This window comes from Gorilla gorilla, chromosome 19 (assembly GCF_029281585.2).
Source record: "Gorilla gorilla gorilla isolate KB3781 chromosome 19, NHGRI_mGorGor1-v2.1_pri, whole genome shotgun sequence".
NCBI classification, from domain to species: domain Eukaryota; kingdom Metazoa; phylum Chordata; class Mammalia; order Primates; family Hominidae; genus Gorilla; species Gorilla gorilla.
The window spans coordinates 111,480,515-111,495,469 of NC_073243.2; the positions used below are offsets into that span (position 1 = coordinate 111,480,515).

Sequence of the window (14,955 nt, forward strand, 5' to 3'; positions counted from 1 at the left end):
AACCCAACCCACCCCACCCCAGGAGGCCGCGGCCGCGCTCATCCATCCTCCGCCGCAGCGTCAACGCGCGTCCTGCGGGGCGCAGAGATCGGGGTCCGGTCGTCCCCGGGGGGCCCCAGAGCCAGGTGAGGGACCCCGCCGCCCCCTGCCCAGCGGTTCCCACGACCCGCGGGTCGGCCGCGCCCTCCGCTGAGCGGATACCTGGCGGCCGGCGGAGCCTGAGCGGAGCCGGTCTTGTAAGGCAGAGGCCTCGGTGCGCCCGCGCATTCCCCGGGCCTGGTGGGGCGGCGGGGGCGGGGCTGCCAATGAGCACGCGGGGAGGGCGCGGAACGCTGGGGGCTGGGGACGGGGCGGGGCGGGGCGGGGCTGGACGCGCTGGCTCGGGGCGGCGGGAGCGCTGGGCGGGGCGGCGGCGGGAGCGCTGGGCGGGGCGGCGGCGGGAGCGCTCCGCTGAGCGCTTGGTCGCGCGCGGCCGAGTCGCGGGGGAGCCTCCGCTGCAGTCGCTGCGTCTCCAAGGTAAGCTGGCGCGGGGCTCGGTCCTGCGGGCGCGGCGCGGGGGGCACCCGGGGGCGCAGGCTTGGCCCGTCAGCCCCGGCAGCCACCTGCGCCGCAGCCCCTGCCCCCCGCGCTCCTCCGAGCCCCATTCCCGGGCCGCCCTGCGCGTGTCTGAGCCCCCGGATTGGGATGCCCGGAGTTCGGCGCTGCGGGCTCGGTGCCAGGAGGCGACGGGGAGGCTTCGCAAAGGCCGCGAGCGGGGGTCACCGTCGGCCGCGCCAGGGACAGGTCTGTCACTTTCTCCGGGCCCTGCGCCTGGCGCTTTGGCCTTTCTTCGCGGCCACGGACGCCCCTGCAGCCCTTCCCTCCAGGCCCTCCCCAGCCCGGGACTCGAACCGTTTCCCTATTCCCAGGCCTAGGGGGCCGCCGCCGGTGTGAGGCGTGGGAAATTAGGGCGTGGAGGGCTGGAATGAAGCCACTGCCCGCAGCAGGTTTTGAGATCCCTGGCCACAGAAACGGCCCGTCTCGGGGTCCTGACACCACGGCGTCCTGGCAGGTGGGGCTGTCAGACCGCCCCCCGCAGAGCTTCCAGCTTCCCCGAGCCTTGGCTACCGTCCGCGGGCCTGTGGCGATGGAGAGGCGCTGCCGGGACACCTTCCCGCACCCCTGGGAGCAGCGCCCGAGGATCTGAGGAGCCCTTTATTCTGCGGTTTCGGTTAAGTAAACGGAGCCGAGGGAGGTGAGAAGCGCGTCCCCCCACAGCGGTGGCGGGGCTGCTGTTTTGATAAGGGTTTGGGGGGGCTGCTGTCTTGATGGGGTTGGGGGGGCTGCTGTTTTGATGGGAGTTGGGGGGCTGCTGTTTTGATGGGGTCTGGGGGGCTGCTGTTTTGATGGGAGTTGGGGGGCTGCTGTTTTGATGGGGGTTGGGGGGCTGCTGTTTTGATGGGGGTTGGGGGGCTGCTGTTTTGATGGGGTTTGAGGGGCTGCTGTTTTGATGGGGGTTGGCGGGCTGCTGTTTTGATGAGGGTTGGGGGCTATTGTTTTGATGGGGGTTTGGGGGCTGCTGTTTTGATAGGGGTTTGGGGGTCTGCTGTTTTGATAGAGGTTGGGGGCCTGCTGTTTCGATGGGGGGTTGCGTTCCCTCTCAGTGTCACCGCTGATCCACCTGGCATGTTTATTGGCTCTTCTGCGTGCAGGGCCCCTGGGGGACCGATAGAGGACAGGGCCCCTCCGCCCACCCCGGCCACCCCTCCCCGCCTGACTTCTCAGGGGGAGAGGTCTCCCCCCGACGCCCAGCCAGCCCCTGCCCCTGGGAGGTGACCCAGCTCCCTGTGGCCTGGGACTAGGAGATGGGGCTGGACCAAGGCCGGGAAGGGGCAGGAAGTGGAGGGGAGTGAGGCAGCTGCAGCCTGATGCCGGCGCCTTGAACTGGGCTCTCGCGCCTGTCAGCCGCTCGGTGCCAGCGCCTCCCCACCACGTGATCCTCGGAGGGCCTGTGGGGGAGGGGCGGGCTCCGGGAGCGGCTGCAGAAGGCGAGCTCCAGGAGGGTGTGTGCGTTTTCCCGGGAGGGGTCTGCAGCTTTCATGGTTTCTAAAGGGATCTCTGATTCAGAAAGGCGCCGGCATGAACTCGCTTTGCATCTTCACAAAACATGAAGTCATGGGGATTGGACCGCGTGCGCGTGGAGGAAGCTCCGCTGGTCACTGGCTGCGTTTTAATCTTACAGCTGCGGTTGGTCTAGCTTCCCGAATTCCCTGAAGTTGCAATCAATGTTTTAGGGATTATACGAGGTTATAAATGCTCCTTGTGGAAATGAGCATAGAATGCTCACAGAAATGGTCAAGAGGGGCTTCCTTTTGACCCCATACCCTAATTTGCAAGCCTCACACTGGCAGTGGCTGCCCTAGGCCTGGGAATCGGTAAACAGGGTTTGTGCACCGGGCTGGGCAGGGCCTGGAGGGAGGGGCTGCAGGGGGCCTCCGTGGGCACAAAGGCCAAAGCACCACACGCAGGGCTCAGGAGAACTTCCTGAAGAAAATTAGGATCACCCATCGCAGATGGAGACTGGGGAGCTCTCTGGAGAGTCAGGCAGTCTGTTCCCTCCCAGGCCTGTGGGAGCCACCCCCTGCAGAGGACGCTGAGAATTAAAAGCTTCCTCGGGAGAGGCCCTGCCAGCAGAGAGTCTATTTATAGCTGTTGGTGAGACACGGGGAGTGTGTGAGAGGGATGCCATCTGGGGCTCTTGGGGCCCCAAGGCCAGTGCTGGTCAGCGCCCTGCAGTACCTGGCCCAGCCTGGTGCCCTCAGGCAGAAGCGCCTTCGGGAAAACACTCTGGGTGAGGAGAGTCGCTCATTGCCTCCGCCTGGGCTGGGGGAGCCAGAAGGCTGTGCCCAGGAGGGTTGTGGCCGGGTGTCTAGTCCATCTGAGCCCACAAACCCTCAGCCAGGAGCCAGGATCAGGCAGCAGAATCTACACACGCCTAGTTCCTACTGCTCGAGCAAAAGGTGTTTCCTGGGAAGGAAGGGGTGGAGCTGCCTGGGTCAGGCCCAGCCACATCTGGGGCTCAGGCCTTGTCCCCAGCATCCACGAGCCAAACCCCAAGCTGCCCTGCGTGGATCCTCCTCCTAGGGAGACCAGCTTCTTCTTGGTGTGTGTGTGTTTGGGGGTGCCACAGGGCCATAACCCACCGCATCCCCCTGATAAGATCTTCCACCCAGGGCAGCCACCACCCAGGGCAGCCCCCACCCAGATGACCCCCACCTGGGGCAGCCCCAACCCAGTTGATCCCCCACCCAGTTGATCCCCCACCCAGATAATCCCCCACCCAGATGATCCCCCACCCAGATGATCCCCCACCCAGATGATCCCCCACCCAGATAATCCCCCACCCAGATGATCCCCCACCCAGATGATCTGCCATCTGGATGATGCCCCACCTGGGGCATCCCTCACCCAGGGCAACCCCCACTCAGATGATCTCTCACACAGGGCTTCCCTCCTAGGGCATCTGCAACAGGCTTTTCCCCTAAGGTGACATCCCCCTTCCAGGACATCCACATCCCAGAGCCACCCCCTAGGCCATTCTTCCCCAAGGCTCCACCACCCAGGACAACCCCCACAAGGATTCCCCACCCGGACATCCTCCCCACATGGCATCTCCACCCAGGGTATTCCCCCACCCAGGGCATCTTCCCCACATGGCATCCCACGTTTGACTTCTTGGCATGATAAAAGGTGCCTGCCCATGTGGGCTCCATGTGATCCCCCAGGGCGCATGGCATCACAGACCACATTTCCCAGATCCTATAACCTGTAACCCCGACCTGCTCATTTGTTCACAAATGTCCAACGTGGCCTCTGCCCAGGGAATGCCACCAACAGCCGCACCTGCCAGGCGACTTCACACAGCTGCTGCCTCCCTCTGGCCATCAGTCATCAGTCAGTGGGGCCAGGAGCAGCAAGCACCGTGTATGGGTTATGGCGGTGGCTTCAAACCCAGGCCCTGGTCCAAGGGCCCTCATGTCTGACACAGGCGAGCTCCCAGCACCCTCTGCCTTGTCAGGAAGCGTGTGACACGCCTTCCTGGCCCACAGAGGTGGGCAAAGTGTGCTTACCTCAGCGTGCCCATGGCCGCCACTCACTGTTCACCCGCTCACACTGGATCCCCGCCCAGAAACACACCAGGCCAGTCCCACCCCACTCAGAAGTGCTGCTGGTGCCTCAGGGCCAGGGAGCCACGTCCAGGCCCCAGCCAGCCCCGGGGACCTGACCCAGCCCCTCCCCCTGAGCCCAGGGCACCGCTGCACAGCCACCTGCACCTCCCACCCATGGCATCTCGCAGGTGACCTGGCCACCGTGGCTGCATCTGGGGCGTCCACCCTCTCCTGCGCACACCGGCCCCCGCTTCTCCTAAGGCTGCCCAAGGGCCGGTTTCCTCTGCCCCTCGGCGGGGTGGCACCTCTGCCTTCTCAGTGCCAGAAAAGCCTGGGCCGTGGACGGAGCCACTGGGGTGAAGCTCATCTCAGCCTCACCTCCCACCAGGCTTGTTCCTGCCACCTTCGCCAGTGCCCACGTGTCCCCAGGCCGCCTGCTGGGAGGGCCCCACCTGGCACCTGGCACAGTCCACCTGCAGTTCTAGTGCCAGCCGTTCTGGGCTGCCTCTCTCCGTGTTCCGGGAGTGGGATGGGGTCTTACTCACCGTCCGTTTTCCCGTCGAAGCTCCAATTCCTGAGCACTGTGCTTTGGCTTTGCCTGTTTTTAACGTTTAACCAGAAGCCACGTGGTGGGCACACTGCTGTGCTGGCTCACGTGGATCAATAGTGTGCGCGAGTGGTCCGTCCACACTGCGTCAAGGAGCCCCAGGCGCTCGTGCTCAGTGCCGCCCACACTCCCACGGGGATGCCCACTGTCCCTCAGACCGCCATACTGTCAGCAGGCGCATGTCCACGCGGTTCCCCTTTCTTGGCAACTAGGGATGAAGCTGTCGTGGGCATTCCTGGGATGTTCTTTGAGGCATGTGGGCACGAGTCTCTTGGGTCAATCTGGAAGTGGAGCCGTTGAGTCTGGGATCTAGTGTGTCTTTACATTCATCAGATGATGCCAAGCAGTTTCCCAAAGGGATTAAAGCCATTCGCCCCCACAGTTTCCTGTTGACCCACATCCTTGCCGGCACTAGCCACTGTCAGCCTTTGCAATGTCTTAGCCCTTTGTAAGGCTGTGTGGAAGCCTTATGATTTGCATTTTCCTGGTCATACTAACAAAGCTGAGTGCTTCCCACCGAGCACTGGGCACTTGGGATACCCTCGTCCCTGAGGGGCCTGTTCAAGTCAGCTGCCCTTTGTGGATTGAGTTTCTATTGATTTGTAGAGGTCCTTTATATATTCTGGAGACAAGCCAACATTTGTTGAGCATAGCAAACATCTCCTGCCCTGGGGTTTGCCTTTTCACTCACTCGATGATATTTTTTCAAGGAACAGAAGTTCTTTCTTTTAATCTGGTGCCTTCTAAGAATCTTTTCCTGCAGGGCAAGGCTTTCTGTGTCCGTGTAACAAATTTCCCCCACGCCAAGAACATCAGAAATTCTTTTGCATTACCTTCCCGAAGCTTCTCGATCTGATCTGGAGAACACAGCCCTTTAGCATGCAGACGCAGCTGAACCTTCCCTTAAATCAGCAAATTCCCATCAGCTGACTTCCTCACACCAGCCACATATGCAGCCTTCATTTTCTCCACCTAAAAATGGGCAACCAGAGGCTGGATGGGTCTCAGAAGGCAGGTGCTGTTGGCAGCCCTGGCCTAACACCCACCCTGGCTTAGGTGGACCCCCAAGGGCCTCTGGAGCCCCCTGTGGCCTCTCAGTGCCACCTGAGGGCCTCGAAGACTTTGTTCCCCGTGAGGGGTGCTGAGCCTCTGGTCCCACCTGCTGTGTCACTCTTTCCAGAGGCTTCTGACAATTGACACAGTCCGGGGTTAACACAACAGGGACGCATTCCCCCATCGTCCTGGAGACCAGAAGCCCAGCGTCCAGGCATCTCACGGGTCAGCTTCCTCTGGAGGCTTGGTGGGACGCTCCCTACCTCTTCCAGCTCCTGGTGGCTCCAGTTGTCCTGGGTGTGTGGCTGCATCACTGCAGCCCCAGCCTCATGGCGACTGTGTTAGTCCGTGTGTGTTGCTGTAACAGCACCAGGCATGGTAATTTATGAAATGATATGTTCACTTCTCACAGTTCTGGGGGCTGGAGAGTCCAAGATCAAGGCACCTGCAGTCTTGGCGTCCGACAAGGGCCCTTCCCTGCTTCCAAGACAGGGCCTGGTTGCCATGTCCTCATGCCCCAGCCCTTTGATAAGGCACTCGGTCATTCCCAGGAGCCTGGCCCCCATAGCTCAATCTCATCCCCCAAAGGCTCTGTTAATGCCACCACAATGGGGATTAGGTTCCAGCGTGGATTTTGGAGGGGATGAATTCAGCCTGTAGCACCTTCTTCTCTTCTCTCTGTGTCTTCTCTTCTGCCTCTTCTAGGTAGAGACACTCACCATTGGATTTAGGGCTCAGCTGTGGATAATCCAGGATGATCTCATTTCCAGATCCTTTCTCCAAACAAGGTCACGTTCACAGGTTCTGGGGATTAGATGGGGCCACCGTTGGCCCAGAGCTGGCCTGGTCCCAGCTGCCTGCAGGTGTCCTGGACCTGGATCCCCGAGGGTAACCCAAGGGCAGTGAGTGGGCTGTGGCCGGGCAGGGCAGGGTCCTCGTGCGTCTGGCACTTAGTGAAGCTGCACTGGATGAGGGACCAGCCCCTGGTTCTGCAGTGTTCTGTAACCTGCTCTGCCCCCGTGAGAGCCTCGGCTGTTTTCTCCTGTTTTTTCCTGTAACCCATTGTGCCTCCCGTGAGAGCCCCGGCTGTGTCCTCTAACCTGCTGTGCCCCGCGTAAGAGTCCTTGCTGTCCCCACAGAAGGTGCCTTTAATGGAGGCAGGTCCCACAGCATCTGCAGCCGCCGAGTCTCCGACATGGTTGATGGGATGAGCCGGCCGGGATCTCTATTTTATTCCCTTTTGGGATGCTCTGTTGGTGGAATGTCCTGTGTCATGCTTTAGAGAAATGGTGTTGGCCCAGATGGTGGGCACTGGCTGGGCATGTGGTTTAACTCTCACTTGGGCCTTGGACAGCCATCTCAGACCCGTATCAGTCTCCGCCGCAGAGTCCTTTGCAGAGTCTGGGAGCCCCCTTGCCCCTCTGTCCTACGGTGGCTGCGGAGGTGCGCCGGGTCCCCCAGCACTGCCAGCCCGCCTGCGCCACGCTTGAATTCTCGCCGGGCCTCAGCCGCCTCCCTGCTGAGCAGGGCTCGGGACCCTCTGCCCGCCGTGCCGAGGCCGCGCCCCCCTCCCCCACCCCGCCCCCTCCCCCGCCCCGCCCCCTCCCCCGCCCCGCCCCCCGCCCCCCGCCCCGACCCGCCCCCGCCCCGCCCCCGCCCCCGCCCCCGCCCCCCTCCCCCGCCCCGCCCCCTCCCCCGCCCCGGGCTCCCGCGGTGCTGGAGCCTCCCCGAAGGGCGCCGCCCCCGCCGGGTCCCATGGACCGCCCAAGGGCTGAGGAGTGCGGGCGCGCGGCGCAGTAGTGGCGGGCAGCTCCACCTGCTGCGGGGCGCGGGATCCGATAGACAAAGCTAGCTAGACTCCTCCGTGGAGTGGGGTCTTGGAGAACTTTTATGTCTAGCTAAAGGATTGTCAATGCACCAATCAGCACTCTGTCAAAACGGACCAATCAATGCTCTGTAAAACGGACCAATTAGCTCCCTGTAAAATGGGCCAATCAGCAGGATGTGGGTGGGGTCAGATAACGGAATAAAAGCGGGCAGCCGGAACGCACTGCGGCAACCTGATTCTATTCTCTTCTCCACTGTGGAAAGTTTGTTCTTTTGCTCTTAGCAATACATCTTGCTGCTGAGTCTGGGTCCGCGCCGCTTTTGTGAGCTGTAACTCTCACCAGGGAGGTCTGCAGCGAAGGTCTGCAGCTTTGCTCTTGAGGCCAGCCAGACCACGAGCCCACCGGAGAGAACGAACAGCTCCAGACGCGCTGTCTCTGAGAGGTGTAAGTAACACTCACCACTAAGGTGTGAATTGAAGCCAGCGAGACTAGGAACCCACGGGAAGGAATGAATAACTCCAGAGGCGTCACCTTGAAGAGCTGTAACACTCACTGCGAGAGTCCGCGGCTTCATTCCTAAAGTCAGCGAGACCACAAACCCACCAGAAGGAAGAAACTCCAGACGCATCTGAACATCTGAAGGAACAAACTCCAGGTACGCCATGTTTAAGAACTGTAACACTCACTGCGGGGGTCCGCAGCTTCATTCTTGACATCAGCGAGACCAATAACCCACCAATTCCAGACACACTGCGTCCGGTGCTGCAGGGGGAAATGCACAGACTCAAAACTGCCAGCTTTGTTCTGATTGGGAGCTCTGCCTGCCTGACACGCGGCCTGGGCTGAGAAGAGTGGGGCGGTTCACAGGGAGAGTCCCGCGGAGCAGGAGTGCTGTGCGATGATAATGAAAAACAAGAACCGTCTGCCAAAGAGCTGTGCTGCGCTCAAATGGGGTCTGAAATAAGGAATGGGGTCTGAGCTGCCTTGTTCCTTGGCCCTGTTTAATGGCGAAGCACCTTCTCGGCAGGAGGGCAGGGCTCCCGGGTCCTAGGAGACCCCTTGGTGGGACAGGAGGGCTGGGTGAGCTCCACAGGAGCTCTGTCCACTCCTTCCGCTGTGAGGGTGGCTTTTGCTTCTGGGGCTTCGGGTCGCTGTCGTCTTTGATGTTGCTGTCCCGTTCACCAGCGAGGGTCTCTGGAGCTGAGAGCTGTCCAGGCTGAATGCCCAGTGGGCAGTGTGAGGCCAGGAGCACACTGTGTGGGCCCAGCAGGTGCCTTGCAGTGGAGATTCCCCTCAGTCCTGCTGGCCAGGGGCCTACCCGGTCTCCCTTGGGGCTGTGCCATCCCTGTGCTTCAGATTTACTGGGGGGCTGCTTCTCCCTGGTCCTGATCCCCTCCACTCCCTCAGTCAGCGACCTGGGACCAGGTCATGATGGAGCACTGGGCGTTGCAGAGGGGCCATCCCAGGGCTTCGGTGCCAAGGTGGGACCTGTGGCCATGGGACATTGGAGGGTCCATCAGGCCCTCAGAAACTTTGCCACCTGCAGGTGCGAGAGGGTCCCGTTCTGGCAGTGGGGTCTGGCCCTGGGGTTTCCTAAACAGGAGTGGGGTTTAATGACAACAGTCTCCAGGGACTCTGGGCAGGATTGAAGGCTGTGATGGCAGCCGGCCCGGGGTGGAGGGTGCTCCCCCTGGACAGGACTTGGGCGTAAAGGTTCTGAAGAGCCCAGTGGCAGTACACCCAGCTGAGCCTGCGGAGGCCAGGGTATCCGCATGGGAATCTGCCCATGGAGAGAAGACCAGGGACCCCCAGGGTTGCCCAGCATGCACGCCCACCTGCAGGGCCTGGGACAGCTCCTGTCGCCAGCTGAGAGATGCCTGAATACTGCTGAGTGCCTTGGCCCCCACCCCCCAACCTGTTTCCCAATCAGCTTGTAACACGGTGTGCTCCTCACAGCTCCCTGGATGCCAGTGCCCCGAGGGCATGGAAGGAAGGGGTTGGTGAGAGGCGTCTGAGCCAGCATGGCCCCTGCCAGGGGCATCCTGCAGTCACAGCATGTTGGACTCCTGGGCAGTGTCTCCAGGGGTAGAGGGAGAAGCTCCCACCCAGGCCCCAGGCCTCCAAATCACCAGGGAACCCACTGTCATCCCTGAACAGGGAGTTCTCCAGGGCACGAGCGTCGGCCCCTGCCAGGCAGAAGCACGCAGGGCTCCTGGGAACCTGAGTTAACAGAAGGTTTGGGTTGAATGTGTGGTGTGCGTGCCTGATGCTCCCAGCCTGGTCACTTCCTGAGGAATGCTTGCCCTCGGGTTCTGGTGGAATCCAATTGGCTGCCATCACAGAGTCTTTCTCCGCAGAGACAGGTTCTCCCTCGGGCTGTGCCTGCATGAGGCCATCGGGTGCGAGGGAGATGGGGAGGGGGCTGTACCCCTTCAAGGATGAGGAGACTGAGGCGCAAGCAACTGTCCCACCATGGGCACCTGCCTGCGAGCGAGCTCTGGGGGTCAGCGGATGCAGCTGGAGAAGCTGCTGGTGGCTTCTCCAGAGCAGGTGGAGCTGTCAGAGGTCACGCCCTGGCCTGGTCCAGCCCAGCACAACCCAGGGGGCCTGCAGGACACTTGTGACCAGGACAGAGGTTCTCAGGGAGGCCAGAGCCTGAGCAGGGCCGAGGGCTGGCTCTGAGGTCTCAGGCCCCAGGGAGTGGTGATGAGCTGAGAGGGTTGGTAGCTCCCACTGAGTCCGTGGCTCCTGCCTCGAGACCTCTGACCCGGCATTGCTGATGATGTGAGCACGGCCTGTCCACCAGCCTCCTCTGCCAGCAAGGCTCAGCCACCCCACAGCCATCCACGTGGAGAGCAGTCGTGTAGGCTCTGTCGGCGCCACCCCCGCGTGGGCGTGGGCAGTGAACAAGGGAGCACCCAGGCTGGTGCTACCTTTAAAACAGCAGCTGGCCCTAGTGAGAGAGACCCCAGGCCCTAGTTACAGACTCCAGGCCCAGGGGGCAGACCCCTGGCCGTAGTGACAGACCCCAGGCCCTAGTTACAGGCTCCCGGCCCAAGGGGCAGACCCCTGGCCGTAGTGACAGACCCCAGGCCGTAGTTACAGGCTCCAGGCTCAAGGGCAGACCCCTGGCCCTAGTGACAGACCCCAGGCCCTAGTTACAGGCTCCAGGCCCAAGGGGCAGACCCCTGGCCCTAGTGACAGACCCCAGATCCTAGTAACAGGCTCCAGGCTCAAGGGACAGGTCCCGGCCCTAGTGACTGACAGACCCCTGGTCCTGGTGAGCACCCCCTGGCCCAAGTGCGAGACCCCTGTTCCTAGTGACAGAGCCCTGGTCGGTCCTAGTGCCTGGCCCCGCTTACTGATGCCACATGGACACCCGGGTTTCCAGCCCCTGGACAGCTCCATGATCAGAGGCTGGGGCTGCTGTTTCCCCAGCCCTGTCAATTCTGTTCTGGCAGGTTTTCTGTAAGTTTGGCTTTGGGCAGTCCAGCGTCCAGTCTGAAGGCATTTCCCAGGAGATTCATTCTGACAAATGGTGCCCAGGTGATTTTTCGTGGGGCCTCTTGGGAACAGGGACAGCCCGTGGGGTTGGGGCAAAGGTGGCCTGGGGTGTCTGGGACGAAGCCCCGCCTAGGTGGCCGAGTCCTTGGAGCTGGTGACACACCTGGGACAGGCATTCCCTGGCCAGCAAGGACGCTTCGTTCCCTAGGACAGCCACCCTCTGGGGTCTGCCTTTGTCTGCCCCACTCTGGGGTCTGTGGTGCCACCTCTGCCCTCATCTTCTGTCCTCTCCAAGCCTGTTTTGAAGATGCCAGTTGGACAACACAGTCTTGCCCACACCCATGGGTGAGCCCGTAGGCACTGTCCTCCTGACTGCCTGGGGATGTGCTGCAGGTGTGTGGGAGTGGGGTGGGCTCAGTCTCCAAGCAGGTCCTGGCCCTGGGGGTTGGGGCGTGAGTGGGGTGGGCTCAGCCTCCAAGCAGTTCCTGGCCGGGCCCCACTTGGGCTCCCATGGGGTTTGGCCAGGGAAGGGGCATGTGCTGTGAGCAGGCACCTGGGTCGGGGCAGGGCTGGGCACGTCCCTCCTACCAGGGAGGTCCCGGCCAGTGGGAGAGGGTGCAGGTGCACACCTGGATGCAAGCCACAGGCCTGGGAGCACAGGGCACAGCTGAGATGGTGGGCACAGGCCTGGGAGTGCAGAGCCACCCCCTGGAGGTTCAGGGCACACACGTGGAGATGCTGGGTACACACCTGGGAGCTTGTCCTTTGACCCCAGGTGAGCAGTTTGTCTTCCTGGAGTCTCTTCTGCTACACAACCTTCTTTTCCCTCATGGTGAAAGAGCAGAGCCTCTGGGGGAAACGGTGTGAGGGTCTGCGCCCAGGGCTCAGGTGCGCTGTACCCAGAAAATGGGAAAGTGGAGGACACCTGTCCAAGGAGAAGCAGCTGGCACAGCTGCATGCCATGCTCGGTGGAGAACGCCAAGGTAGAGGCGCTCGCCCAGGCTCGTTGTCCGTCTGACACCTCCTCATTCTCTTAAAACTAAATGTATTCTTATTACCGTCATTGTGGAAACAGCACGTGGGTCTAATGAAGTGATCCAGACAGTGCATCTCCCATCTCCTCTACTCCTGCTCCGTGTTTGTGGCCCGTGTCCTGCTCCTCCAGACCCAGCAGCAGCCTGGCTGTCTTCCCACAGTGGCATGTCGCACCTAATTCATTCTGTCATTTTTAGTTTAAAAACCTTTTAAAAAATATTTTATTAAACTAATGCATGTTTGAGGTAAAACACAAGAACCTAGAACAGTGAAGCTCGGATGGGCTCTGAGGCGAGTCCCCATGTGAGACCCCTCAGCACACAGCCCACGCAGAGGCGGGCTTTGGAAGCATTTCTGGCAGCTGGCGTCTGAGGTCAGCACTGCTCCACCCCTTGGTGCAGAAAGGCCAGGGCTGAGTTGGGACGGGTTCCACTTTTCCCTCCTGAACTGCGAGGGCCTGGTTCTCAGCCCTCCCAAGCACCCATGGACTCACTCCCGTGTGACGGCCATGGGTTCCTGCATCTACTCCTTCTTCTCGGCTGTTGATGGCTGTCACCCTCGTCTTCCTGGGAAGCCCAGTCACCAAGCACTTCTGCAGGGTGCGTGGCCACGTCTCTGAGCTCACACCCACTGCAGGTGGCCTTGCTCCCCTCAGCCTGAGTGGGACAGTGGACATGGGTATCCAAGTCCCAGCCTGAAGCATTTTTCCTCAGAACATTTGAAGCCAGTGTCTGTCTTCAGTAGATCTGGCGATGGCCTGACCCCTGTTCCTTTCTGCCCCTGGGCCTTGGGTGTGGCCTGTGTGTTCTCGCCATCTGCACTGCTGCCTCCTGGCTGCGCTGCTGCTGGGACCTCCTGCACGGCCCCATCCTCCACTTCTCCACCTCTGCTGGGTCCCTCCCGTGCAGACAGCTGCATGGACACTGCTCCTGCCGGCCCTTTCTCCCTCAGCCACTCACACCATCTGCTAATGGGACAGCTCACTCTTCCCTCCAAACCATGGCCTTGGCTCAAGAGCTTCCTTGTTTCTGGAATGTTCTTTCCTCCAGCTCCAGGTGTTGGAATTCTGCCTGGTCTGGGTCTCCTATTGAAGGACGCCCTCCACTGGGAAGGATCCTCTTGCCTTCACCACTTGTCTTCACCAACCCCTGCTCCCCTCTTCCTCTTGGGGCTGTTGTGGTTGTTGATACTTTTTTTTTGTTGTGTTTGACACACTCCTTGTTCTCACCCTCTAACACAGTTCTCAACCACAGCACTTTCATCCCTGGAGATGTTTGGCAGTGTCCAGAGGCGTGTTGATGGTCCCACTGGGGTTGGGGGTGCTGCTGGCACCAGATGGTAGGGAGATGCCAGGGGTGCTGCTCCACACCCTATGGGACACTGCACAGTACACCTGGCCTGCGTCCCCCACAGCGAGAGCTGGCCCTGGGCAGGCGTGGTCCCTGCGGTGTGTGTTGGTTGGGATCCTCCACAGTGACAGACAATGTGCTCTGCCCACGTTTCCACAGAGCTCTTTTGCTTATGGAGCTCACCCCTTTGCAGAGAGCTCATTTCCCTGTGGTCTTTGGCCTGCAGAAGTAAAATGAGGGGTGGCCAATTGCACCCCTGCTGGTTACACATGGAAAACTCAGGAGCGAGAATTTTGTGGAGAGCAAGTGAGGTGAGACTGGGGTGCTGGCTGCCAGCCAGGCGGTCCCTCAGCCCCTGGAGAAGCGGGGTGGGGCCTGCACACCGAGTCCTTCCAGTGAGTCCAGTGATGCTCTTTCTCCTCTTCCTCCCAGTCACCTTTCTCTCCAGTGCCACTACTGCGCTTTCGATGCAGAATAATTCAGTATTTGGCGACTTGAAGTCGGATGAGATGGAGCTGCTCTACTCAGCCTACGGAGATGAGACAGGCGTGCAGTGTGCGCTGAGGCAAGTGTCGGCCCCGGGGAGCCCTTGGCTGCTGTGCAGCTTGAGCTGCACCCTGGTGTGGGACCCGGAGCCCCACATGTGTGTGGGTGGGGAGAGGGCCATCCCGCAGCCGTCCAGATGGCAGCTCAGGTCTTCCCGTTGCTTTCAGTCATCTACCCAGGTCTGCCACAGGCCAGGTCCTCTGCCCAGGGTCCTCCACACCCTGGAGAGCCGTTTTCCGTTGCCACTCAGCTCTGGCCAGGGTCAGATTCTGCAGCATGTCTGTTCATTCCCCTGGACAGGGCCCTGCACCGACTCCAGCCCAACCCCTGCTCCCTCTGCGGGGAACGTGGCCCCAGGCAATGCTGGGCCATTGGCTGTCAGTGCTGGTCCTGGGGGCCATGTTCCCAGTCCCCGTGGTCTCCCTGACAGTGGGTGGGGCCGGCCCTCCCCAGAGCTGATGGCGCAGGTCCTCCCCTTCTGTGTCCTGCAGATGGACACTCGCTCCGGGAGCCAGTGTTCCATCACCCCAGAAGCCATACTCAACAATGAAGAGCTGGTCTTGCCACCCCGCATCTCCAGAGTGAACGGCTGGTCGTTACCCCTGCACTACTTCCAGGTGGTGACTTGGGCTGTCTTCGTGGGCCTTTCCTTGGCCACCTTCAGGATCTTCATTCCCCTCCTGCCTCCCGCATGGAAATACATCGCCTACGTGGTATCCTCTTCATCGTGGCATGGTCTAAGCGGGAGGGATTCCTGGAGGACCCTGCGATGGACTTGGCTGTGGGGTCTGGGCCATGGCTGCCCGGTGGCACCAGTCACCTGCCCTGGGCCAGACTATGTCCCCCGAGCCTGCAGGTGGGCCCAGTGGTCATTCGTGCTCTGT

The 14,955-nt window shown here is 61.2% G+C and overlaps 1 protein-coding gene across 8 annotated transcripts in view; it reads left to right on the forward strand.

The window, feature by feature from the left end:
• Positions 1–419: 419 nt before the first annotated feature.
• LOC134757639 (probable palmitoyltransferase ZDHHC11B) overlaps positions 420–14,955 on the forward strand; it is an 80,305-nt gene continuing 65,769 nt past the window's right edge. For 4 of the 8 annotated variants that reach the window (XR_010131863.1, XM_063700887.1, XM_063700886.1 and 1 more), the window contains exons 1-2: positions 7,513–14,090; positions 14,563–14,784. Coding sequence is in view for 7 of the 8 variants with exons in the window: in XM_063700887.1 (XP_063556957.1) it covers positions 14,563–14,784 (222 nt within the window). In the remaining variant the exon portion in view is untranslated. Of the gene's footprint in view, positions 517–1,051; positions 1,235–7,512; positions 14,091–14,562; positions 14,785–14,955 lie in introns of those variants that run through there. The other 4 variants (XM_063700881.1, XM_063700883.1, XM_063700882.1 and 1 more) reach the window with 4 other exon arrangements.